General features: G+C 32.7%; 1 protein-coding gene across 1 annotated transcript in view; it reads left to right on the top strand.

The window, feature by feature from the left end:
- The window catches only part of LOC120326069 (E3 ubiquitin-protein ligase rnf213-alpha-like), a 51,163-nt gene that overhangs the window by 13,218 nt on the left and 11,468 nt on the right, over positions 1-26,477 (top strand). Inside the window, exons 12-42 of the mRNA XM_078119945.1 lie at positions 133-241; positions 1,476-1,566; positions 1,721-1,776; positions 2,765-2,811; positions 3,260-3,356; positions 3,986-4,125; positions 4,337-4,545; positions 4,807-5,051; positions 6,152-6,370; positions 6,657-6,825; positions 7,173-7,296; positions 7,714-7,889; positions 8,234-8,351; positions 9,232-9,383; positions 9,531-9,702; positions 10,482-10,574; positions 10,843-10,985; positions 11,242-11,383; positions 11,914-12,131; positions 12,455-12,635; positions 12,803-12,995; positions 13,352-13,498; positions 14,124-14,368; positions 14,609-14,812; positions 16,789-16,958; positions 17,041-17,344; positions 17,441-17,607; positions 17,748-17,883; positions 18,209-18,402; positions 18,588-18,716; positions 18,990-26,212. Of these exons, the coding sequence (XP_077976071.1) occupies positions 133-241; positions 1,476-1,566; positions 1,721-1,776; positions 2,765-2,811; positions 3,260-3,356; positions 3,986-4,125; positions 4,337-4,545; positions 4,807-5,051; positions 6,152-6,370; positions 6,657-6,825; positions 7,173-7,296; positions 7,714-7,889; positions 8,234-8,351; positions 9,232-9,383; positions 9,531-9,702; positions 10,482-10,574; positions 10,843-10,985; positions 11,242-11,383; positions 11,914-12,131; positions 12,455-12,635; positions 12,803-12,995; positions 13,352-13,498; positions 14,124-14,368; positions 14,609-14,812; positions 16,789-16,958; positions 17,041-17,344; positions 17,441-17,607; positions 17,748-17,883; positions 18,209-18,402; positions 18,588-18,716; positions 18,990-26,212 (12,013 nt within the window). The remainder of the gene's footprint in view (positions 1-132; positions 242-1,475; positions 1,567-1,720; positions 1,777-2,764; positions 2,812-3,259; positions 3,357-3,985; positions 4,126-4,336; positions 4,546-4,806; positions 5,052-6,151; positions 6,371-6,656; positions 6,826-7,172; positions 7,297-7,713; positions 7,890-8,233; positions 8,352-9,231; positions 9,384-9,530; positions 9,703-10,481; positions 10,575-10,842; positions 10,986-11,241; positions 11,384-11,913; positions 12,132-12,454; positions 12,636-12,802; positions 12,996-13,351; positions 13,499-14,123; positions 14,369-14,608; positions 14,813-16,788; positions 16,959-17,040; positions 17,345-17,440; positions 17,608-17,747; positions 17,884-18,208; positions 18,403-18,587; positions 18,717-18,989; positions 26,213-26,477) is intronic.

The following is a 26,477-nucleotide window of genomic DNA, read 5'->3' as shown; positions in this document are numbered from 1 at the left end:
CATATTTGATATTATGCATATTTGTTAAGACTAAGCCAGGATTATCACCAAGCTTAGGCTTATCATGATACCAAGAATCATTATTTAATAAAGATGTACCGAAACTGACTATGAACAACGCAAATTTTTCAGATGACCAACGACAACAATACTTGCAGTGGATACAAAAAAAAGTGCCAAAGTTTGGCGGAATAAAGCAGAAAGTGGAAAATATCATGAAGTTATTCAGAGTTGACATTGGGTGGGCAGCATAAAAATTAAAAACGATATGGCTAACTGAACTAAGATTTAGGATTGAAAAAATATGTCATTTGTAGTTTAAACATATTCAGACTCATTTCTTGTAAAAGTAACGGCATTCGATTCTTCTGTAAAGTATTGTCATAAAGTCTAGTACAGTGGTTCCCAACCTTTTTTGAGTCACGACCCCCTTTGAATATTCAAGCTAAAATGAGTACAGGATGCAAAAAGAGAAGAAGTGTATCCCAATATTTTTGCCTCGGTTTACTAGCTGGCAACAGAAAAAACAATAATGAAAATGCATGACTTGTAGTTTCATTGTTTTACTCTTTCGTAGAAAGATTGCCTTTTGTAGTCCATAAACTTACAGATCATCAATTGGATTGATATCATGCTTGTCAGCAAACATTCATTCTTATAACAAAAGCCTTTGCAGTTGAGCAATTCACTTGCAATAAATCAGTGATATATACACAGTGCTCCTATAGTTGCGCAAGTCATATTTAATAATTTAGCAATACACACAATTTTAAAAAATGAAGAACAAATTTATGTGAATCTTGAAGCTGTCACCACTACAAAAATTTTCCATCGCGACTGCAAAGTTTATCGCCAAATCAAAATCCAATGCATAAATGGTAAAATTTAACACCAGACAAGATGTAATGGTGGTATGAGTGTTCGGCTCTAGAATAGTGGACTCCAGTTCAAAACTAGGAATGGTCAAAGCCAGGCCTTGATACTGGTATCTAATGTTTCTTGCCTTTAATTTTTCTGTTTTATACAAATTTATTCCTCCCCATTGATTATGATGAATTTCGACATGAAATTATTTTGTTCTGCGACCACCTGAAAAATGCTTTGCGAGTTGCGGCCCACAAAGGAGACCTCCAGGTTGGCAACCGCTGGTCTAGTACCTAATAAGTCAATTTGAAATATTGTTGCTTATAACATATTCTTGTGTTGAAATATATTTAAACCCATTTCGTATTTACAGAACTTATTTTTAGTTCCTTTGATTTGTGTTTTTAAGTATGCAAGTACAGGGGGACAAGTTTGAAGATCCCTAACCTAAGTTGACATGATCACTTGCAAAAAGCAGTAATATAGCTTCATTTTTATGACTTATAGATACGGGTACCATTAGACAGTAGAAAGTTGAATTTCAATTAATATTATGCAAACATACAGACATATTCAAAAGTCAAAAATGTTTTATAACTTTTGGCTTTCAGCTTCAACAACAGTAATTGGTGTGACATACTCAATGACAAAGTAAAATATTTCTCAGATGAAGATCTTGAGGACCTTGTTGGAAAACTGAAAGTAAGATTTTATTATCAGAATTTGATTATTTTTGTTTTATGCACATTATGTAATAAATTATCTAAATCATTGTGTTTCGTTAAATATTTGAATTAATAACAACAGTGTTACACTTTTCATATATTCATTTATACCATAATTTTTGTTTGTTCAGGGTTTGCAGAAAGAAGCTGAAGAACGTAATTCTAGAAAACTTGTTGATATGTCTAGGTAAGCAATTTGAGGAACATTTGTACATATATCTAATGTCAAAATAGTAATCGTCTTTGTTCCAAAGTTAACTCAATTAAGTGTGATGCCGCTAGGAAGCACTAATTTTTATTGCACCACTTTGCATGGAGGTCACAAATTAGAATCATGTAAAAACACTATGTTAATTTTTCCTCCCTTAATTTTTCATTGTCACTGGGTGATTCTCATAAACTTTTATTGAGTATGGCACTTCACCAACATGTATGTAAACAGAACTGTAGATTACTTTCATAATTTGATTGAACTGGTAACTTGTGAGATGGTAAATCACAGCTTTCATAGCAGTTACTGGAGCAGGCCATTTTAGAGACTAGCACTGTGTGCTAATTGTAGAATCTATTTGTTATGAGATTGAGCTTTCTCACTTGTTGACTTGCTTTTTTATTCTGAGATAAATTTGAAATATTACCTATCCTACCATAATATCAGAATTTCATGATGTATAACTCTTTTAAAATTTATTGAAACTGCTGCCTCTTTCTGTTCATATATTGTGTTAGAGAAAATATTAAGATATTTTAAAATGATCACCATTTATAAAGATTAGAGTGTCTGTCCCGACTTACCCAAACCTGATAACCCAGGTTTTAATTAAAGAACTTTTTATAAAAATCAGTTCAGTATGATATAAAGTAATACTCTTTGCTGACTTTTAAATCCAACCACGCGGTCAAAAATTTGTGTACGAACAGTAATTTTATAGTTGTGAAGGCAGCATTAGGCATAGATTAATCTCATTATATAATGCCTTGCTCATCAACATAGGCGTGATTGTTTCTTTTGGCGCTCACGAAGTATGTGCACCAAGATGGCGCAAAACCTGAACCCTAACCTGGTACACATATTTAGTTCAGGATGTGCGCCATCTTGGTGCACATACTTCTAGAGTTCCATTTTTTAGAATTGTATTACTAGTATATCTGACATGCTTCCCATATTTCCACAGCTCAGAAGCTCCATCTTCTTCTGTTGACAATCCGTATCCACAAACAGGTTTGTGGCATGAATCGAAATATATTTAATACTTTATATATTTATATCAAAAATTCGCTTGGGATTTTGAAGTTGAAGTTGAATAATTACATTTATACATAGGATAATGATAAAAACTTTTAAATAGGCAAAGATTTTGATCATGATTGCTTGAGTGTTATTAATTTGCTGTATAGTTTCAGTATAAAAGAGAATAAAAACATAAATATTAATGAGCTAATGATTAGTAACTCAAGTCCTATGTAATTCAAGGGTCCTGCTGCTCACCAACACAAATCTATTTCTGTAACCAAAGTCTGGGGAGTTTGTCCAACAGAACTTTAACTGATATTTAACTCTGAAAATCTGTTTTATCTTTTTTTCTATCAATTTGTTATCAATCTTGTTGAAAATTGAAAAGATAAATAAAGAGAGAATAATCTACTAAAATGGTGAAATTATTTTTCAGATTATATTCTGGTTGAATTTCGTGCTCTTACTCAAGAAAAATCATTAAAAATCAAAACAAACCATCACAATATGACTACAATGCAAAAATCTCAAAAGTTAGTCATATTTCCATTGCTATATAAAATCTAGATAGCGTTTTTTATATTGATCTTGTGGAAAGAGAAGTCAATAACATGGATCAATTAGATTGCAAACTCTTGTTCCTTAGTCTCAAATGTTCCAAATCAGTTGTGCAATGGCAAAAGTTTTTCTAAATGCACAACTCACTGTCAATAGTTTACCAATTAAATGTTCCATATGTATAAATGATGATTTAGAAAACAGTAACCAACTAAAAAGTGTGTCCTCAAGCCTGTGACATTGAAAAGTTCAGTAATCTTCTATAATATAATCCCACACATAACTATCTAAGATCGGACAAAACATATCAATGGTTTTGATAGTACGTTTTCAAATTCCTCTTAATAATTGATTACTCAAAAAAATTTTATATAAAGCACAATAATAAAATTATTTACAGTATTTAACATTTTATTCAGTCACATGATATCTACGGTAGCCAAATATATTTTTTTTATTAAATATGTAAGCCGAGTACAGTCTTCGTTTATTATCTGTGAACTAAATCAATTTCTATGATTAGTTCAGTCATTTTGAGAGTACTTTATAACAGATATTCATTGAAAAACCTATGAATATACATATAATAAGAATTTGTTTTAAGGTGTAAGTATTTTTCTTGCAAACTGAAGTTTCCAAAGAATTTTGGAGAAATACAATACAAATATTATAAAGATAAACATGCAGAAATTTTGTTGAACTCGGATTCACCTTCTATATTGAGGCATCATGATCTTTCCAAAGGTTTGTAATATGTTGCCTTATTTTGCATAGAATAAAAGACTAGCTATTTCATAGTTTTTTGTTTGTTGATGTAAAAAGTGTATTTTATAAACAAAATTTTAGTCTGTCCCACAAATAAATAATAAATTCAGAATAAACCTATTTTTGGTGAGTGAAAAAATAAATAATATTGTATATATGTTGAATAATTAATTGTTCATTGTTTTCGCAGAAGCCAAAAATTGTGATATCATTTTGTATGATTCTGTTACCTTGAAAAATGCCAAAAACTTTGGAAAATTGATTGAGTTATTGCCGCCAGACTTTTTTATTGATTCCAACATTGGTGATTTATTGAGCGGTGTTTATAATTGGACAAATACAATGCTGACTGGGTGGAAAATATTAAATGATGGAAAATTGATAGATCTCCGACCCAAGGTATGTTCAATAGCTAATCAACTTCGAGGAACATGATCAATCAATGTTGATCATGATTAATAAATTAAGTTTATTTTGGTATTAGAGCTTGATACCTCTGATGTCCCTCTGCTGTTTGTGTAAGATGGTAATTGTTCACAGTTTTAACTCAAAATATTCTGAACAAAATTTTCCAGCCTCCAAAGTATTTGAAATAGACTTAAAAATAATGGCAGTTAACATTTACACTTACTTTGGAATTATAGTGCTCATTCATTTTAGATTATTGAAGTAGAAGATGCTCTCACTGAGTGGACAAAAAAACTACTGAAACGTCGCATTGAAAACTCAATGAATAAGATTTTTGTTGGTTATGCTATCGCGAATGCCTTTTTCAAGGGCAATGTTGTGATCAGCAAAGAAGATTTACTAGAAAACCTATTTCAACTCATGAACACGGAAAAACTCACACCAAATGAATACGATACACTTTTTGTGTTATTGACGATAAATCTTGAGAAGTATTGGTAAAATTATACTTTATTGGTTTATATTTAAAATATTGAAACTAAACCACTATTCTCAATCTGATTTATAAGCAGACAATTTCAGCTGTGTCATTGTATTTCTTTTTTTGGTAATTTATATGGCGGAAAAGTCCACCAATTAAGTTAGTAAGAATAAGATCCCCATAGCCATTTCAGTGGACTTCTTTCTTATTCTGAATCTCAGTAAAAATATATATTTGGCAGCCATACCCCCAATTTTGTAACAGATTTACAGGATGTGTGCTTATAATGGATTTGTGTGTTTCTATCTTAAATAAAACATGGTGACCAGGTATCTTGATAAGAGTGAAACTTTGCTGTATAGAAATGATTTGAGACAAAAATTGATCAATGGCGATAGTGCCAACTTCCTTCCACACAGTAGCATAAATGAAAAAAACTACCAAGGGTTACAATAATTAAAAATGCCAGAACTTTCACGAACTTTGCTTTCTGATTTTTTTATGCTGTGTTAGACCCCATCTAGGTGTCGCTGCTCGATAACCAGTACTGGTTTTCAGCGTCTCCATCCACTCTGTAAATACGATCCTTATCTTATTTTGCTTGTATATGTATGTTGCGTATTTTGCAGTATTAGTGGAAAAATAAATCACTGATTACTGCACTCAAAACTATCAACCTTCGTAGCATTGGCTATACAGAATATGGATTTGTGCTGTTAGAGTATTTCATAACAATTCTATCAATTAAGTTGATGGTAAGGGTTTCATGGAATGAAAAAAGAAAGAAAGTGCTTGTGTCCAAATATTGAGAGAACTAGGGCCGTGTTTCTATTTAATTGGATTATTGTGCAATTATGATAACTCAAATGCAAACATCTACTACAACTGACTAATATACACACTAAATTCACAACTTATACTGGATTGAATTTAACAAAACAAAATTTAAAAACAACAAAAATGATTTTAACATACATTCTAACTAAGAATCATAGTCAATTTGGAGTACCGTAGTTTTGAATGGGGAAAAAACTATACATGGCTGGGTTGTGGAAATGTGTGAAATTTACATAAAGCAAAAACTATTGTGAATTTTGAATTTTTTTTTTCAACCAGGGATGATGGGAAATGTTTTGAATCCTCTATGGAAAAATTATTTTGCAACCCCAAGTTGATTCCAACATTTCTCCTTGCACTTCCATTTTATTGGACAATCCAAGCTGACATTGAGGGCCGCGCTATTTTTCAAAACACTGGAAGCGTCTTGCCCTTTGGGAATAATTCAATTTGGAGGAATAAAGAAAATACCTGGAAATCTGACAAAAATATGTGCAAGTAAGAGCAAGCAATGTTATTAGCAATGTTATTACTGATGAACTTCTGTTTTTTTTAATTAAACATTTTTTAAACAAAGCGTAAATGATGTAATCAATGGAACATCTCACCCACAATTTCTTTAAAAATATCGCCACAGGCATTTGATTTTCTTGATACTCAATATTAGGAATGAAGATACTACGATTGCTGAGGACATTAAAATAGTGAAAGGGTTTTTTAAATATTAAATATTTTTATTTAGTATAAATATTAATTTATTGAATAATTTTACGTTCATAACAAGGGCTCTCAAAAAGTTGAAACCCTCCATCAACCTCATTGCCAAGCTTTATCCTCAAATATGTAATGCTTATATGATATTCTTGGATGAAATGTCATGGTCAGCCTATTTTGAAGAATGTAATACACTCATGCATCAGAGAGACTCTATCGATTGGCCTGATATAATTTATGTAAGTAAACTGTAATTGAATTCGTTCATAATTTTTTTTTCCAATATACCAGATCTCTTTTGTGTAAATATGGAGACCAGACTTGATTGCCGAGAAATGCTTAACATTTTGAATGACTTTGAAACAACATTTTATACTAGATAGCATCACCTGACATCTCTTTAGGTTCCACTATTGCAAAAAAACTATATTTGGTATTTTATTTTTACATTACGGAAGAGAAATAAAATATGTAAGCAATGTCTGAATATTGACGAAGAATTAAAAGTTTTGAGTATATCTTTATGGGAGTTAATTTGCCTTAATTTGTGTGTCAGCAATAAAACATAATCTATATGTTTTGCAAGAACCTTCAATATTGTGATAGAAACAACAGAAAAGTGTACAACAGATATTTGGAAAATGAGTTTGAATCCTACAATGGCAATCTTTCATTTTTATTAAACTGGCAATACGCAGTTGATATTATAGGTGAGTATTGTTTTAAAATTATACAGGAAAGAACTTACTTGATATTACACACCGGTACTTGATATTTTGAGCATGTTTATGAAATATTAAACTTGCAAAATGTCACAGAAAATTTGGAGAATGTTATAAATAATTTCAATCCTTATTCTAATTTTGACTGATAGTAATATTATCTATACCTGTTTCTGTTCTTTATTTTAGTTTAATATTGTTCACAATGATCCGTCCATACTACATGCATTTTGAAGTTATAGTTTAGATTTCCTTTTCATTTTTATATTCATTAGAAGCAGAAATAATATTGATGTTCAAAACTGCTTCTGTTGTCAAAGTTGGCATAAGTTAAATTGAAAACCTGAATTGCAGGAAACTTTGTTTTATATAATTTCTTGTTATGTTTTTGAATTTTTTTTCAAGGTTGCCATAAATGGCTCAGTGAAAAAAACCGAAAACTTATTGATGATGGTGAAGAGGCATTCCGAGATCTTGTTGAAAAATTGAGCTCGGGCCAAATAATTTCTCTTGAATTTAGATTGTTAGAGGAAAACGCTCGGAGAAGCAAAGAGTTATATCAGTGTTTCATGGTTAATAGTGTAAGTTATTCCATTTTTAGTGTTTTGATGTGTATTTCAATTGAAGCATTTCCATGTACATATTCATTATACAAGCATAGACAGTGAGCAAGAGGGGAGGAGGGGAGAATGTTGAGATTGGTGATCTGCAATAAAAAAAAACATTACCAAGCCCACAGATTAGAAACCATGTTGGCAATGCTGCAACTCATTTTTTTTTTGCGAGGTTGCAATCAGCTCAATATGCATTGCTGATCTCCATTCATATATACTATATTTATACTGAATTTTATATAATTGTATGGTCAATTTTAACAACTTGGCTATCTATTCCATAAATCTCATCTCATACACTGTGATTTCAGGGAAATCCTGTCGATTTTGATGGGTTGATTGGAACCTGGCATAGTGCCTACAAATCATATGTAAACAGTCTATATTACATTGGAATGTACATACAAGATTGTGAAAAACTATGTGATGGTGAGAAATGTTTTGATTCCGGTATTTAATATTTTTGGGTGATGCATTTTATTGAATAAACACAGAAATGCCATACATCAAAGTATTAACACATAATATAATCTTCAGTAAATATAGACATTCATTATTAACATACCAAAAATAAGATAGTGATTCATGCTTTGAGCATTACAGAAACACTCTATGTTAATCTTATTTCTTCCAATGAATAACAGATAAGGATTTTATACTTACCGTACGTAATTCATGATTACAATCAATTTTTTTTTGCCCATTGCCAAAATGTCTAATGATGCTTCAATTGGTAGGATGCAATTAGGACTTCTGGTTCTTGCAACATATGCTCTGACAATGCTCCGTCAATTGTTTGTATCTGAAGTTTAACCTAAAGTTTATTGGAAATCCACCATAGTTTAAATATAATAAAATGAAGCTGACTTAGATTTTCAATGCTGAAATATTGTTGATAAATATCAAATATATATATATATAGGATAGGATAGGATTTACATATTTATCCCGGGGGAGAGGAAAGCCGATAAGACGGCTCATCCATATGGCGAACCACGGCCTCTCGTCCGGTTACCATTCCAAGTCGGGTATGGGATTAGTTATATTGTTTGTTTTCGGAAGCATGGACTTGGTGGTGGAGGAAGTCGTAACTGACCAGCGGTTACGTGAACCACCCAACGACGGCGAGGAGTCCAGCAATCCTCTCGCACATAACCATCCCTGCATGGGATTCGAACCTGCGAACCCAAGCAGAGTAATTAGAGGTGCGGTGGCGAACGTATTCCTAACGCTTAGCCCGTTGAGCCACACCGCCGCGCCGATATACATCAAATATATATATAATATATATTTTTAATTCATAATCCAGAAGAAATTGATGTTGAATTAGAAGACTTGAAAGAATTGCTTTCTGAAGAAACAGATGAGTCAATGACTTTGAATGGGATGGCAGAGAAATGGAAGTTGAGGACTTGTATGCATGGATATCTGGATGATATTGAACGAACAGGAAAAATTAAAGTATTAAAATAGTCAAAGTGACCTTTTATTGAAATTTAAATAAAAATCTATCTATACAGTAAGTGATGAATAAATAAAGTACTGAAGCACTTTTATAACTTACGGTAATCTAGTTTGCTTTCATATTAATAGGGCTTATTTTGACAGAATTGCACCTGGTTTTCCTGTATATGGGAATTAATAGCAAATGAGAAAATAAATCATTGGAAGAGTCAATATCGAGGTGAAACAATAAAAATATCTTGGAAAAAAATCGCAGAAGATATTTTGAGACCCACAGAAGATAGATTGAGTTTGGTTGCAAAACGAATTGATGAAGGTACCAAAATTATTTATTTGTCAGAAAACACGAAGTTTGAAGCTGGTAAAGCCAGGTATAACTGATATCGGTCATAACTGATTGTCGTTTAAGATTCAGATCTTGTAATAGGTGCTTTACTGTACTTTCTAGTAACAAAACGTGCTAATAAAATAAAAGCTCATTAAGACTTTTTTTGTCAACAATGGCCCGGCTTCTGAAACTTCAGATGCCAAGTTTGTCAACCCTAGGGTTGGCTACCTGCTAGATCTTCTAGTTTGTTCCTTGCTTTCTATGGCTATGACTTTACAGTTAGATACAGTTCTGTTTATCTCAATACAGTGGTTCTCAACCTTTTTTGGCCCACTTTCATTGAATAAAGATTCTGGGGCCTACTAACTTTCTCACGCAGAGGAAAAACTACAAGAAAAACAAGACTCTTTTTGTGAAAATAAATACCTTCACTTTAATAATTATAATGAAAAGAAGCAGCATCGTTCATTGCTACTACAATAAAAACTTGACTATAATGACACAAATGAAACTAAACTTTTCAATATCTATAGTATGTTTAATAGGCTTGTGGCCCATTTAAAAATGTCTCTATGGCCCATCAGTGGAAATAATTATTTATCATAGAAATAATTATTTTTACATTGTTATGTGGTAAGTACAGAAAATTTAAATTTTTATCATGTCATTAATTATTTATTTTTGCAAAGTGTGAATATATTATACTGTATTGGGTTGAACTGTCTGTGACTCTTGATTATTGTATAAAATTGATCTATTCAATTTAGGCACAATAATTCTGAAAGAAATACCATACCTTCTGGGAGACATATCAGAATACTCTCTTGCAAAGGATTTAGAAATTCTCAGTAGAGTTGAGAGTAAGTTGAAATATAGTATTGGTAATTTTAGAAAATTTCTATCACTCAGTGTTAATATTCTGTAAAAAAAAGTTTAATGTTGGTATTATATATAGTGAGGTGACATTACAAATTCAGATTTAAATAAATAAGATAATAAATATTCGTGTCTGTGTCTGTCCTAGACAAATGTTAGAAATAAAATTGTGAACTATTGTTATTTATTGAACATATTACCACATTTTGTAACCAGGGTTACATTAATTTAATGATTTACTTTATTTGCCAGAGATAAATGACATATATGAAGCTGAAAGACAATTGAAAGAGTATTTGAGCCTCTTGAAATCTTTGTCAGCTATTCATCTTTTGAATCAAATAGAGAAAGAATTGAAACTGGAAGGCAATTTTTCTTCACTTTCGGAAATAAATGTGAGTTTTGTCTTTTCGTAATTATGTCAATAACCTCGCCTTGAATGCGCTAAATTATGTGAATTGAATGTCCATACACTGAGTACTCCACTCATTCAAATAGTTAATTTAGACTGTTTTAAGTAGATAAAACTTTTTAGTGCAAGTGAAACATTCTTCTTTGTTTTTGTTAAGTACACAAAAATGTTTCAAATTTACCTTGATTTCAACAATAGTCATTAAACTTTGTAACAACAACTAGAATGTATTTTTATAGAAAAGTTTGCTTGAAGTTGACTTGAGGAATATGGAAAAGCTGCCAGACATTTGCAAGGGATTTTCTCATGATGATTCTGTAGTTATGGAGGCTTTCTTGTCTCAAAAGGAACTGATAAAATGGATGTTGGAAAAATTTAAAAGTATGATCAATTATAGTATTGTAGTTGTATTTTTAACATACAGCATATAAATAGCTATTCTCACTTTATAACTTCACAAGTATTATCCCGCTGACTTGCTCCTTCTTGACTGACAAAGCTTTTATATAATGATAGGAAGTTATTTTCAAAATCATCCTGGGTACAGATAACATGAATTCAAAATATAAACCATTGCCCTTTTTCCAGTCAACATCGCAGGCCGAGTCTGACGTGACCTCATGACATGAAGTTAAACTAATCTGGGCAAGTTTCCATTTGAGATCAGTTTTTATCACTCTTTCACATTTTTTAAAAAAAAGCAATTGTTGTCATATAATGAAGTGCAAAAAATACCAATACCAAAATAATGTTATGTCATACCCATTTTTCTTTTTTGCGAGTCAGTGGCCATCTTCAAAATCAATTCTGTTTAGTGTTTTGATTAGGAAATTCAAATTTGGAATTGAACTTGACTCTAGTTTTTAATCAACCCAAGACCCAACCCAAATGTTTTTATATTGTATTTAAAGAATCGCAGGATATCAGAACCTTTCGGGATTTGGCTAGGACAAAAGTTGGAGATGAGCAGATTGAGCTGGACAAAATATCTATCATACATTCTGCATTTCAAGCATTTTCGCCCCTTCTGCTTGACTTAAATAAAATAAATGAAGCCAATATCTTGAAATCAACTTATTTGCAAGTATACTCAGCATATGAAAATGACAACTCTATTTTGGATAACTGGGTATTTTTTCTTCTCTTTGTAATTCTATATATATGCATGTGATACTAGCTACAACTGTTTTGTCAGGTACATAGATGTTATTTAAGAATTTGTCATAAAATTGAATATAAACTCCATGGTGAACCTTCTTTTTCCAGATGTATTTTGAAAACTTTTTTTGAAATATTTTAATACCTCACTGACACAAATTTGTTGTGATGTATTACTATTACCGTAACTTTTTAATTATAAGTACAATTCGTCTCTGATAATAGTTTTTCTTGTTATATTAAAATGTTTCATAAATATCTAGAAAATAAATTTATTTTTCTTCAAATTCACAGAGGTATGCCGGAATACATTTGTCATGGATATCTGAAATTTATGCCATTATTGGATCATCTGGGAAGCATGCAATGGAGGTTGTACAGGAAATCAATGACAATGGGATGTATATATTACAAATTGAAAAAGAAAGAGCTATGAATTTAAACAGCTGTATAGTCATAAAAATGGATAATAAAGGTATGACATTTCAGAAGTTTACATTTTAAAAGTTAAGAGTATGATACTTTTATGAAAATGTTTGACAAAGAGTCAATGTAAACAAGCAAAAAAGAAGTTTAACCAGGTTTTCTATGCGAATTTGTTATATACTTAGATTCAGTTTAACCATCTCAATTTCTATACAGAAAAAAGTTATGCTGAATTGCGAGATTTGCAATCTCGTTTGACATTGATTTCTGGAGAGAAAGAAGATGTAGAGCAAGTTACAATATTTGTGAATTTACTGACAGCTGTGGAATCCTTGGCACTTTCATGCATACAATTATCAGAATTAGGATGCCTTCTTTTTGCCAGTTTCAGAGTTACAATTGCTAAAAGGTGAAATATTTATTTTAGTTTTTTCAAGTAATTTAAATAGATGTGAAAAAGTTCAAGGTAAATAAATATATACATATGCCAAATATAAAGACAGCAATGCATTATTCATTAATAACTATTTTCTTTTATTAAGCTGTTGGAATCTTTCCACCCATCTGTTAAATATTTTTTTACCAGAAGAAAAGTGAGACCAGTCTGTGCCATGAACTATCGTGCTTCTTCACCTAACTTAGTACCTATACCAAACTGTTTCTTTATACAACATTTCCTGCATCTCTGAGATTCTCTTTTTAATAGATTTACTGAAGACTAATAATAGTAATGATTTTGATGTAATTTTGTTTTTTATTATTTAGAAAAGTTGATGAAGAAAATACAGAACATATTGAGTCAACTTTCACCATAACAATTTCTTTAAATAGTGATACCAATCCGATAACCGGAGTGGGTTCCTTGGGCACTATAGATGATATCATTGTTTCAATGCGTGAAATCTTAGAAAAGTATGTTCATTTTACTAGTCAATATTTTAATATCTTTATGATTTCTATTAAAGAATATTAACAAAATATTGTTTATAAATTACTGATTTCTTCAAACAGTTTCATTAGATATTCTTTTTACATTTAGCAGACAATAAATCTCGATCATACCCTGCCCAAACATAATTTGTAATTTAATTGATGGTAATTGGTAAACAGTCTTTGGTTTTCCTGGTTTTTCATGTTGAAATAATATGATATGGATTTTAGTTATTTCATATGTGTACCTAGTAGGGCTGGGAATTTTAGGAAAACACCTTTATTTGTTAACAGGGTAAAATTAACCGGTTAACCGCAGCGTGGCGTTTGATGTAATAAGTAACAATTTTAGATTGTTAGGTCACGATGGTTACAAACCAATTTCGTGTGATATTATCTCGGTATCATCAGAATATAATTGCTCTGCTGCAAGAGATATGCAGCGTGCTTCGACATATGGAAGTATATTGGTAAACCGATTAACCGGTTAACCATTCCCAGCCCTAGTACCTACATTTAAAAAAGTTTGGGGAAGCACTGCTGGGTTAGACCAAATATTCATATGCTTGATTATGATCTGTTAGTTCATTTTTGCAATATCATTTAGATGGAAAGATCATCTTGAAAAAACACTTCTACAATATTACTTCCTAAATGAATTCAGCATCACCCAGTTGACACATTTGTGTGAAGCTCTTGGACAGAAAACATTAATCAATATTTCCGATAAAACAAAAATGCTTCTTGCCCAAATATCTCAAGATACAACTAAAACGAACATTAAAGGAGCTTTAGAAAAAGCGACTGAGGTGGCAGGTGAGGAAGAGGAGGGAGATAAAACAAAAAGGACAGGTGAGGATTTATTGTTGAATTTGATATTCATATAATTATTTTAAATTTGGATTGCTTTCTCAGAGCAAAGTCGTTTCTATCTGATACATAAAATATAACTAGTGGTACATCTATTAAACCATGTCTTAGTGTACGTTAAAACAAAAAGTGCATAAACTGCATTAACATTTTTGTGAGTCATAAAAGCAAAGTTTAATATATTTATATATTGAAAATTTCACATTCATCTTTTTTTTTCAGATTCACAGAATTTTGACGAAATTGACAGCATGAGACATGCTGTACGAGACCTTTGTCTCAAAAGAAATATTCCTGAAAAATTAGCTCGAGCTGCTGTGGCTGCTAATGGAAATGATGTTAATACGTGTGTGAGATGGACTATACTCAACAAAACTAAACATGACATTGTTGAAAAGTTTTATCAAGAATTTCAACAAAAACTTGGTAATGAATTTTAACCAAATATTCTTTATCTTTGTATTGATTTTAATTATATTCAATTCAATGGTTAAATTTTGAAACACAAAATTACTTTTTTGCTCATGTAAACTGAAACTAGGAAACACTAGATTGAAGGGATTGGATATTTGAATTATCGATGTATCACTTAATGTCAAAATGCTTGAAAAATGCTCTAATTGTTTACAGCAGTGGTTCCCAAACTGTGGGTCGCGACCCCTGGAGTCGCCAAACTTTTGTTAAACATGCGCAAACAAGTCACTAGGATTCGAAAGTTGGAAAGTGAAATTTGGGCTGATTGGGTATTAGAAAATCCCTATTTAAAGCTTTTTTGATGATGTTACATCCAATAGTTGACCTTATTCCCAATCTGTTCGTGAGTCCCTGCAGGCTAAACCAGTGATCTCAACCGCTGGTCCGCGAACCGGATTTTTTGCCATATTGCGAGAAATTGTGTTTTTTCCTTATTTTGCTGCCAATGTAATTGATCGGTTATCATATATAGCAGGGGGCACCAAACTACGGCCTGCGGGCCAGATACAGCCGTGGTGCTCATTTATCTGGCCCGCAATAACACGAAAAAATGGCGAATTCTTTCCAAGGGATGTTTCTCCGAGAATCGACTTCCTTGTTGATTTCGTAACATTGGCCAATCAGCAAGATGCAAAAAGTGATGTATCAATAGACCCTTTTGCATCCGCTCAGACACTTTTGTCACTCGAACAGATTTTCAAGCGTGGTTTCACACAATACTTCGTTTTCGCGATTTTGAATGCTATTCGCTAGTTTTTGGTAGTGATTCCGAAATTTAAGTATGGATCAAATAAGTCAATCATCATCATTTTGCCTGCCTATGAGTTGCAGTTTAATTGCAGTAATCAAAAATTGTCTAGAAATAGCTGTGATAAAATGAGCTAAAATTCTGTACCGGTACGCAACGTTTTCTGCGAAGCATGCACTCGTGGCGCGTGCTCTCGGCTGTTGCTCTGTGCGTTTCTTGTGATAAATGAACGCCAAACATGCATTTTTCGCTAATTGTTCTGTAATCTCTAGCGTACTGCTCTAATTTCACAGGTTACACTAACTTTTATACTGCTTGCATGCGGATGTAGAAATTTAGAATTTATATTGTTGAATAAATTAAATGAATTTCCTAACTTTTGGGAATTTATTGTATTGCATTGACAAAAATATTTGTCTGGCCCGTTTCAACACAGTTTGAGTCATACCTGGCCCACGGGAAAAAAAAGTTTGGTGACCCCTGATATATAGTATATACAAGGTAACGATGCTTTATTCGGCGGTTGACACTAAATTGGGTGTTTTACATGTATGGATTGCCCGGCGACGTCTAGACCTAGTAATCACGCTTTTCAGATTTCTATCCGTTGCGAAAACGCTTTGTTAATTTGCACTCGTGTCTAAAATCTACACGTACTTGTTTTGTCCACATAGCCTCCGCTTAAAAAGGAACAATGTTACATTTTCGTATTGAAATATTATCATATTTAAACATCTAAATAAACTTTTTAAAACACAAACCAATATTTAACGTGTTGTATTTCACTGGGATAAAATGGCTGGGAATCACTGTGCTAATCAGTAACGTACAACAATATTGCACCAACATTCACCAAACTTAGTCTATAGACAGGCACAAAATTGCTGTACTTTTCTGGTTGTGGGGTCGCGAGTATCTGAAGTCTCTAAATTTACGAAAATTGGGGCCGCGAAAAAAAAACCACTGGTTTACAGTATAGCAGTATTTACGATTATCAAGAAAGAATTTATAGATTTGAATCAAGAATTCTGTTTCTACAAGTAAAGTGACTTGATTAACTTTTGTTAGCATAATTCATAACAGACTATATGTGTACTTATATGTGTAGTTGTATATGTGTATATGTGATTCAAGTATATTTTATATATTTTTTTATTTGAGTCAACTAATTTTTTCACAGAATGGGCCTACTCAGAAAAAAAGTTGGAGCCCAATTATGAAGTTTTATCTGATCGAGACTCTAAAACTTTAGAACAAGTTTTAAAAAGGTTGCAATCGGTGAAAAAAACTGAAGATGGTCTTAGCATATCTATTTACACATTGTATGAAGCGTTCATTGCACAAACTACGGTACATGAACTTTATATCAGATATATTGTAACATTTTCAATAATTCTAATATAGTTAAATAATAAACTGCTTTTTGTTTCAGTTTTTATCACTAGAAGGCTTGCTGAGTTTGAAACATCTTGGGAAATTTTTGTACCTGTTAGCAAAAACCCAGAGTCCAGACAGAATTCCAAATCGAAAACTGATGGCTCCATGTTTGCAAGGAAAAGTAAATGTGATTATACGCGATGAACATGAAATTCTTCTTACAATAATTTCGCTATATGCAGCGCAACAGAAGGAATGTCTACCCACGACTTCTGAAATAATGATGTGTCATGAAAAAACTTCTATTGCTGAGTTGACAAGATTCTTTAAGAGGGTGTTGTGCAAGTGTGATATCAATGGTATACTTATATTCTCATTTATTAATAAGTTTTATTTAGGAAAAAAATTTGCGTCGTTGTGTCATTATATGATGAGAGTTTAATTTATGTTCACAGGTTCACCAATTTTCTGTCTTGCTGCAACTCACAAGCTCCCACATAATGTTTCAGAAATGGCGGGAAATATATTTCATGAATTACTGAAAAGTGATAAGACAAAGGAATATCAGCTTGTAATCATTTCTTGTGACCGCAGACATTATCTCTCTAACTGTTTTGAGCAGGTAACACAAAGTCAAAAAGCATAGCCAGTTGTGAATTGCTCTTTGCTGTACTTTAAATATGGTAGTTGATGTGTCATAATAATTTGATGTAATCTTATGAAATTTATTAACACTGAATGATGAATTTTTGTTTTGTCCAGGATCACACTCCAGCATTTTCTCGTTTAACTGACCAAAAAATTTCTGATTACTTGCGTGACAAATTGAAATCTGATATTCCGTGTGAAGCCAGTTCTGAGATTGTAAAAGTTGTTCTGTCCGACCGCTCTGGACTTGGTTAGTACACATTAAATTTATAACATTTTATTTGTTGTACTGATCCTTGACGGTTGGGGTATGTCGTGTTTCATTTTATTTGATTAAATATTTATTATTATTATGTCGTATAATTCCTAATTAGTGGAAAAATGTTTTATGATTTTGATGATTTCAATCCAAATCATGATGCATAGATATTAAGTAATGGGAATTAAAAAATTATTATTTGAAATATTAAAAGATAATAGTAAGATAAGATAACACTTTTATTTTTTATAACTTTGTACAAATAAAGCAGCTGTCTTATATACAAATAACTAATATTTTTTAAATTGTGGCATAGGCAAATCATTGCATATACATGACTTGCAAGAAAGTATGACACAAGAGATGGAAAGAAGGGGACAAAAATTGAATGTTACTACCGTTCGGTACCTGGAAAAGCTTCTTGATGTTGAATCTTTCACTGCGAGATTCATTGATGGAAAGTCTGCAAATGACGAATTCCATTTTATACATCTTGATTTAACACCAGCTGTAAGTTGATTTCAATTAATGACTGTTTGTTGAGTTGGAATAAGAGCCATTTCATATATATATACATATTATAATGTAATTATTTTTTCCTTATTACCTAAATTTTCCCCAATGCAACTACACTAATGTGATTCGGCATACTTTCCTTTCAGGCCAATAAATTTTATAAATGAATCTACATCTAGGTTAAAGATGGCCTTCTACAATTTGTATTCAATCTCTTTATATTGGGGTGCATTGAAGATAGCAAGGGAAATATCTGGAGAACAAACAAAAGTCATTTTTACGCTGTTGAAGTTACGGACTTTAACAAGGTATTCAAATTAATGGGTGCAGAATGTATAATCTGAACTATTCAAATTTGCAATGCTTATCAAAGTTTTTTATATTCAATTTCTGACATTGTGTGACATAACACTCTAATGCCCAAACTACACAGATTATCAAAGATACTATATCTTACAATCAACACTTGTCTGTTAGATATTTACAACTTATTTTTACAGTACTACTACTATGTTGTAGTCTACGTTTGAGTCTACTTTTTCAGAGTTTTTATTTATATACATCAAGTTCTGTTTTACCAGGAATTAGCTTCAATCAACCAGTTTTGGAGAATTTTGCCTAACGTGAGATGCTTATCTCCATGTGATATCCAAAGAGGTGCAAATAATGGAATAATGATGAATCAAGCTAAGCTGGAATCTGAAACTTTTCAGCGACCTGCTCAGTATCTTCTCAAATATGACAATAATCCTGACTCATTGGATAATTTTAGATTCGATCCTGCAAGCCTAAAAGTTGATGAACGCACATGCCTTAACATATTGTTGAAGCATTGCTCAATTGAGAATCCATCCTGGGCGCAAGTACATCACTTTGCTGCATTTTTAGACCTCCAGTTCAGAAATTGTGAAAATTCTATTTTTTGTATGAAAGATGTATCAGATTTAGAGGGTCTCAAACTCTTTGCAGTAAAGTTTATGATACTTATGTCCCAAGATTTTTCAACTCCGTCACTTATTATGGCTGACACAAGTGAAAAAGATGCAGAAATTTTCCAGCAACATAAGTTACGTCGAAAGTGGGAAGAACAGTCCCATCCTTTTGTTTTCTTTAATGATGACAAAGCATCTATGACATTTATTGATGTGAATATCAACAATAATGGGGATCTTGTGGATCAGAAAGGTAATGTTTTGGAAAAAGCTATAATTCCTTACAAATATATCGAGTTAATTGAAAAGTTGAAAAAACAAGGTGTTCTGTTGAATGATCAATTTGAAAATCTTACAAGAAAAGAAAAACTTAAAGAAATATGCAAGGTGATGGGTGTACCTGTCACAGACTGCTCAATATCAAATAAATTACTGAAATTTGTCAAAACGATCCGTTCTGATGGAAAAGCAAAAATAGGTCCAGGTTATGTTGAAGTTGTATCGCAGCAACATTTGCCACTATTATATCATTTAAAAAGAAACATACTTATGGGAAGTAAGTTTGAAGAAATTGAAAATGTATTGGAAATAATCGCAGAAAAGTCCGGGATTGAATTTAGAAAAACTGAAGTGCCTGATCCAGATCCAACTTATGAGTTAACAACAAATAATGTTCTCAAGATGTTGGCCATTTACATGAGATTTCTTTGCAATATTCCTGTAATTATCATGGGAGAAACTGGATGTGGAAAAACAAGGATGATAAAGTTCATGAGTGAACTCAAACGTGGAACATCGCAAGTTCAGAATCTCATGACACTTCGTGTACATGGTGGAACAAGTGTTTCAGATGTCCATAAACACATTGAAAGGGCCGAAAGAAGAGCTGAAGATAATTTTAAAAATCATAAATTGAAATCTATACTATTTTTTGATGAAGCAAACACAACTGAAGCTATCTATGCAATAAAAGAAGCTTTGTGTGACAATAAAATAAATAATAGTTCTGGTAAACTTCTCCAGATTGTTGCAGCCTGTAATCCTTACAAAAAATTAACTGACGATTCAATCAAAAAGTTAAACCAAGCAGGCTTAGGATATAATCTACAAAAGGCTCAGGAACACCTTGGCTCTACTCCTATGCGATATCTTGTTTATCGCGTTGTTCCTATCCCTCCAAGCATGCAACCATTTATTTGGGATTTTGGACAACTTCAGGGTGAAGAAGAAAAAAAGTATATTAACCAATTAGTACTGAAGCTTAACAAAGATCTCTCAGAAGCATTACAAGATAACTTCTTGACTAAAATGACAGAAGTACTATATCTTACTCAAGGATACATGCGGAAGCAAATGGATGAATGCAAGTATGTGAGCCTAAGAGATGTGGAGAGATGTATGACTGCTTACAAATGGTTTTACACAAATATGAGTTGGCTGATGCCTGAAATTCAAAGTTCAAGAGAGGAAGAACATAAAGTCACATTGGTACTTCTACAAGTTATCGGTTTCTGTTATCATGTTTCTCTGGAAGATAGAACAAATTTCAGAAAAGAACTTTCCAGGATATTTAATCACCTCTTTGTATCTAGAAATTTGACTGAAGAAAAAATATTATCCGAGTTCACTGCTTGCCAATCAATTATTGTGGATGGAATGAAAGTTGGAAAAAACATTTCAAAAAATTCTGCATTAAAGGAAAATGTATTTGTCATGGCATTGTGTGCAGAAATGAAAATTCCTCTGTTTTTGATCGGGAAGCCAGGAAGCTCAAAGTCTCTGGCAAAGACAATTATTTCTGACAACATGCATGGCGCAAACTCTGAATCCAGCATTTGTAAAAAATTTAAAGAAGTTGAAATTTCTTCATTTCAATGCAGTGCTCTCACCAGAGCAGATGAAATAGAAGGTATTTTTTCCCAATGCAATCGCGTTCAATCAGGCCACAGAAACTATGACAAATATGTTGCTGTAGTGGTACTTGATGAGATTGGTTTGGCTGAAGATTCTTCTCATATGCCCCTCAAAGTTCTACATTCTTTGCTTGAAACAGGAACTGTTGTAGATGACTCATTGGAGACTAAAAATAATCCCTCAAAAAGGATTGGATTTGTTGGAATCTCGAATTGGTCACTTGATCCAGCAAAAATGAATCGTGGAATTTTTGTGTGCAGGTGGAAACCTGACAAAGACGAGCTCATGAAAACAACAGAGGGAATATTTGATGACTGCCCAACAAATGTTAAAAAAAACATTCAACCTGTTATAAAAGCTCTGATTGATGGATATTTAAAAGTGTATGAAACAGATACCAGAGAATATTTCGGTCTTAGGGACTTGTATAGTCTGATGAAGATGGTAAAACACCTTGGAATAAATTGTTCAGAGAATCGTCAAAATCTCAAAATGAATGATGTCATGAATGCTGTCTTCAGAAATTTTAGTGGTGGCCAAAGATCTTGCATATCATATTTTGAAAGTGAACTAAAAAAGGGAAATATATTTTCTGACTCCAGTTTTGCCGAGCCGAGCATCTACGAAATGCTGAAAGAAAATTTGAAAACTGAAAATCGATATTTGCTATTGTTGACTGAACAACACCCAGCTTGTGATCTTTTAAAAGTCGCCATTCCAGAGAATGGCCATGAAAATAGACTACAAGTGATTTTTGGATCTGCATTTCCTGGTGACAAGAATTATACAGCTCTTTGTAGAAATGTAAACAAGATCAAAGCATGTATGGAGACCGCGTGTACTGTTGTGATAGTAAACTTGGATGAAATTCACGAATCACTATACGATGCCTTGAACCAACATTATGTGACTTTATCAAATTACAAGTATGTCGATCTTGGTTTTGGTTCTTCAAAGCATCGAGTGCAATGCAGGGTTCATGATGATTTTCGAATGATTTTTTTGGAAGAAAAAGATCATGTTTACAATCATTATCCAATACCACTTGTTAATCGACTTGAAAAACATCATTTCACCTCAGAAAGATTGCTGTCTGAAGAACAGCGCAAGAAGGCAACATTCTTAGAGGAATGGGCTAGAAAGTTTTGTGTGTCTCATAACTCTGAAAAATTTTTCTTATCTGACACTTTTATTGGATATAATTCGGACACTGAAAGCTCTATTGTTCTTGTATCTGATGCTATTAAAAAAAACAGTGCAAATACCTCGTCTCACGAAACAATTTCGCAGGATCCTCTTGAACCCTACAAACACAGAATGCTTTTATCTGCGACTATTGATGGTATTTTTAGGCTTTACAGAACAAGCATCGCAAAAGAAGCAGAAGATATCAAAGAAAATCACTTGGAAAACCAGCAGCATGATACGCTTCTTCAGTTTCTTTATACTCAATGTCAATATGAAACAAGTATCTCACTCTTTGAAGTGACCACTTTTTCTGACCTTTTGCTGGAAAAAGACAGAAAGATTTTGGAAAAGTTTTTGCCTATAGTTGAAAACAGCATTATGGTTTTATCAATCCACCAATTTGATACAATTTTACAGTATTCTAACCGACTTGATGACTTTTTTAAGAACCGAAGATTTCAAAATTCAGACGATGGAAATACCCGCATATTGCTAATTCAATGTGTATCAGCCCACAATAATCGTGAGCTCATCGCCTGCGCTCATCATTGCCTCATGAATAAATTAAGGGATTATCAAATAGAACAAAGCAGTGTTCAGCGGTTGATAATCGCCTTCTTGTTATCAACAACTCGAAAATGCATTTCGAACAGATCAGATGGACATCCATTTTCTTTACAGCATACAACAACAGGAAAAATTGTATATGTTGATGAAATGAGGCCATCTACAAGATATTTTGGTCATGTGAATGAGTACTTCAATAAATCCCTTCCTTCCATCTTTCAAGAAGCACTGAATAAGCTACCTGACTCTGATTCTTTTGCTGAAGATGATCAAACCTCTTTTGACATTTTGATATTGTTGAAAGCAAGTCTATGTGAAGCAATTTGCAAAGTAGAATCTCAAGCAATCTCCAGGAATGAGGAATTAATCAAAATTTTATTGAAGCTTTTCGAAAGAAAGCAGTTTTTCATCTTGTTGTGGCAAAAAATGGTGTCCACTCTTGAAGAGCGAGAGGAGGAACTGAAATCTATTTATGATGATGAACTGGAAAGGTCATGGATGGTTGATCAAGCTTGTTCGACTAAAAATTTGCTGGAGGGAGGTAGTTTTCGTAAAACAATATGGATTTTCATGAAAAGCATAGTGTCAAAATTACTTGCTTGCATCACTAGCATTGCTGATGTGAATTCAAATTTTGATATGTTATTGCAAGATAGTTCAGAAGAATGGCAAACTGATCTGTGGATGAATATTTTCAGTGGTATCTCTATTTCTTGGAAAGACGTCAAACATAAAGAAAAGTTCAATAAAGCCAGCGACTTGCATTTTGGTAAAGGCAGGCTTCATATCCCATTCAGCTACTTATTGCTGAAAGAACTTGAGCACAGATTCAATATATTTGATGAACCTCGATTTGTTGCCTCTCTTGGTGATTGGCGTCATATGACTCATCTCCAAACAGCATATGAATCATTTGGAGATGAGTTTTTGTCATTATTCATTCAAGACATCATCACAATGGTGTATGTCCCTGGAAGTAAGTTGGAAGAAGAAACATTTGCAGTAAAACATATTGTTGAAATTTTAGCAAATAAATTTTCACATAACAAAACAAAACCACTTGAAAATAGTATATTTATGATATTGTACATAAGGTCCTTTCTACAGCATTATTCTACAATTTTCAAGATATGGCCTGAACTTATAGCCAATTCAAAACAATGGGTTGAACAGGAGCACTCAATTGAAACAGTTTTGCAATGTGCATTCAAAGATGTTTGTGCAGTGTTGTATGGAAAATCGAAAGAAATAAGCAGAGTTGATTTATGCGTAACATGGGTAAATAAAGTTTATTTTGCAAAAAAAATATTCAGCTCATTTCTTGATGAAAGTGAATTCAAAAGTAGTCTATGGAGAGGGGTGTCCTTATTGTATTTATTTTTGACACAGTTAATGCCAAACAACCCAACAACAGATATGGATTATAAATATCTTGAAGTGATATCGAAAGAAGCTGAAGTTTTGGCACCAGTTATTCTTGATATTGGAAACGTCGAGGGTGTGACTCTTATGTGCAGTGTCTTGAGTAATTGCTATGAGGATGTAAGGCTAAAAATACTTCTTTCATGGGGTGATATTCAGTGCCCGATCTGCAGTGGAAGAATCCATGATCCATTTAAGCTTGACTGTGATGACAACCACTATATTTGTGGAAATTGTTTCAAAACAAGTGAGTCTACAACTTGTATACGATGTCCGCAGAATGTCTCGCGAACCGGAGAAGAGACTTCCCTCTTTGAACTTATTTTAACAGAAGAACAAGACCAAGAAGTGGAGGAATTTAAATTAAAATGCACAAGTTTTTTTCTCAACTATGTGATGAACTATATGGTATTTGATGATAAATCAGTTCTGACAGAAGTTTCAGATTTGTTGTTCAATGAGATATTACTGCCACAGCAAGGAAATTTAGTGAAAACTGCATTAGATTTCAATGTGATGATGAAGAGTCTCATTTTGAAGCTATTAATAAAAATAAATGAAGAAGATGTTGTGAGAAAAGTTGACAAATACTTATCATCTTGTTCACTTGAAAATAAAAAGTTCCTAATCCTGTATATTTTAAAATATTTTGAAGACATAAAAACGGACCAGCCTACTATCGAAGTGATGGAAAGATGTATCTCAGAAATTAAAACTATGGAAATCATCAATATGCAAATGCTGGAAAAAGTGGCAATGCTTCGAGTTGGTTTGAATAGCATGGCCCTTCAATTGCAAAATGTGAGAATGGGTAAAATGGAAGAAAGAGATGCTAGTGAAATATTAACATTTTTGAGTAGTATAGGCATGAGGAGTTTCAAAGAATATTTCACAAAAGTTGGCTGCTCAATTTTCGGTTCTAAATGGTTGAAGGAGCAGCTAAATAAACAATATTCCTCACTAATATTTCCAAGTGACTTTCTGCATTCCCTAGATGTAACCGACTACTGGAAATTTTTGGGTGATAAATATTGTCCACCAAGTGTCCACAACTTAAAAGGAATATTTTTGAAGCTCAAGGATTTCGAACGTCTTGATGATATTGCTCCGATTTTGTCATGTATGATGCTGACATTGCGTGACAATCAGATGAAGCGTATGGTTAATGAACAGCTCAGAAGTTTACCGCGGGATTTGAATATTCTTAAGAATCAATTGATGGTTGTACTCAAAATATTTCATTCTCCATCTTACCAAGATAATGTATCATTGTTCCAATTGATGGTCTTGGTGGTAATTGCAGTTTCCAAGCAAAAGTACTTGTTGGATTCTTTTATGAAGTTAATCCAAGATTCAGATTCAGTTAAAAATCTCTATCTGCCATCAATGCCAGAATCGATGTTTTTTTCTCTTCCCGATGAACTAAAAACCATTAAATTAAATGTTTATGGAAATGAGGTACATGGTTTGCACACATGTCCTAATGGTCATATCTATAATATTGGAGAATGTACTAATCCTACAGAAGAAAGCAAGTGTCTTGATTGTGGTGAAACTATTGGAGGTGTGTATGAAACACTTAGTGCACGAAATGAAAGGTATACTGTGCCAACAACAAAGTCCCAGGCTGGTTACATATTAGACACTCTCGACGAAACAAAAATGAATCAAATGGATAATCCAGAGGATAGAATGACAAAACAGGGAGTTGCATTTACCAGATTTGTACTTCACTCATGCATGCTCATAAGTGTTTGGGATCAAAAGAAAGTTGTTCGAAAGTATGTAACATTCTTTAAATGTATCATTTCTCTATATCATTGGAAATTATGAAAATACTTAACCATATGACGTATTTTTTTGGCTAATAAGCTAATTTTCTGAACCCAAGTCCCGATTTTTTGGGTCAGCTCGACTTCTTTGTTTTTTGGGAATTGGCTTTGTATTAGCTCTAGAACACTAGAAGAAGGGACAGTACCGTGCCTTTGTTGTCAGATTTCATGAATTAATTTTTTAATGCAGCACAGCACGATGATTAATATTTAT

Source organism: Styela clava, chromosome 14 (assembly GCF_964204865.1).
Source record: "Styela clava chromosome 14, kaStyClav1.hap1.2, whole genome shotgun sequence".
NCBI classification, from domain to species: Eukaryota; Metazoa; Chordata; class Ascidiacea; order Stolidobranchia; family Styelidae; genus Styela; species Styela clava.
Note: the sequence above shows the minus strand (reverse complement) of the source record. Positions and strands in the feature narration are given on the sequence as shown.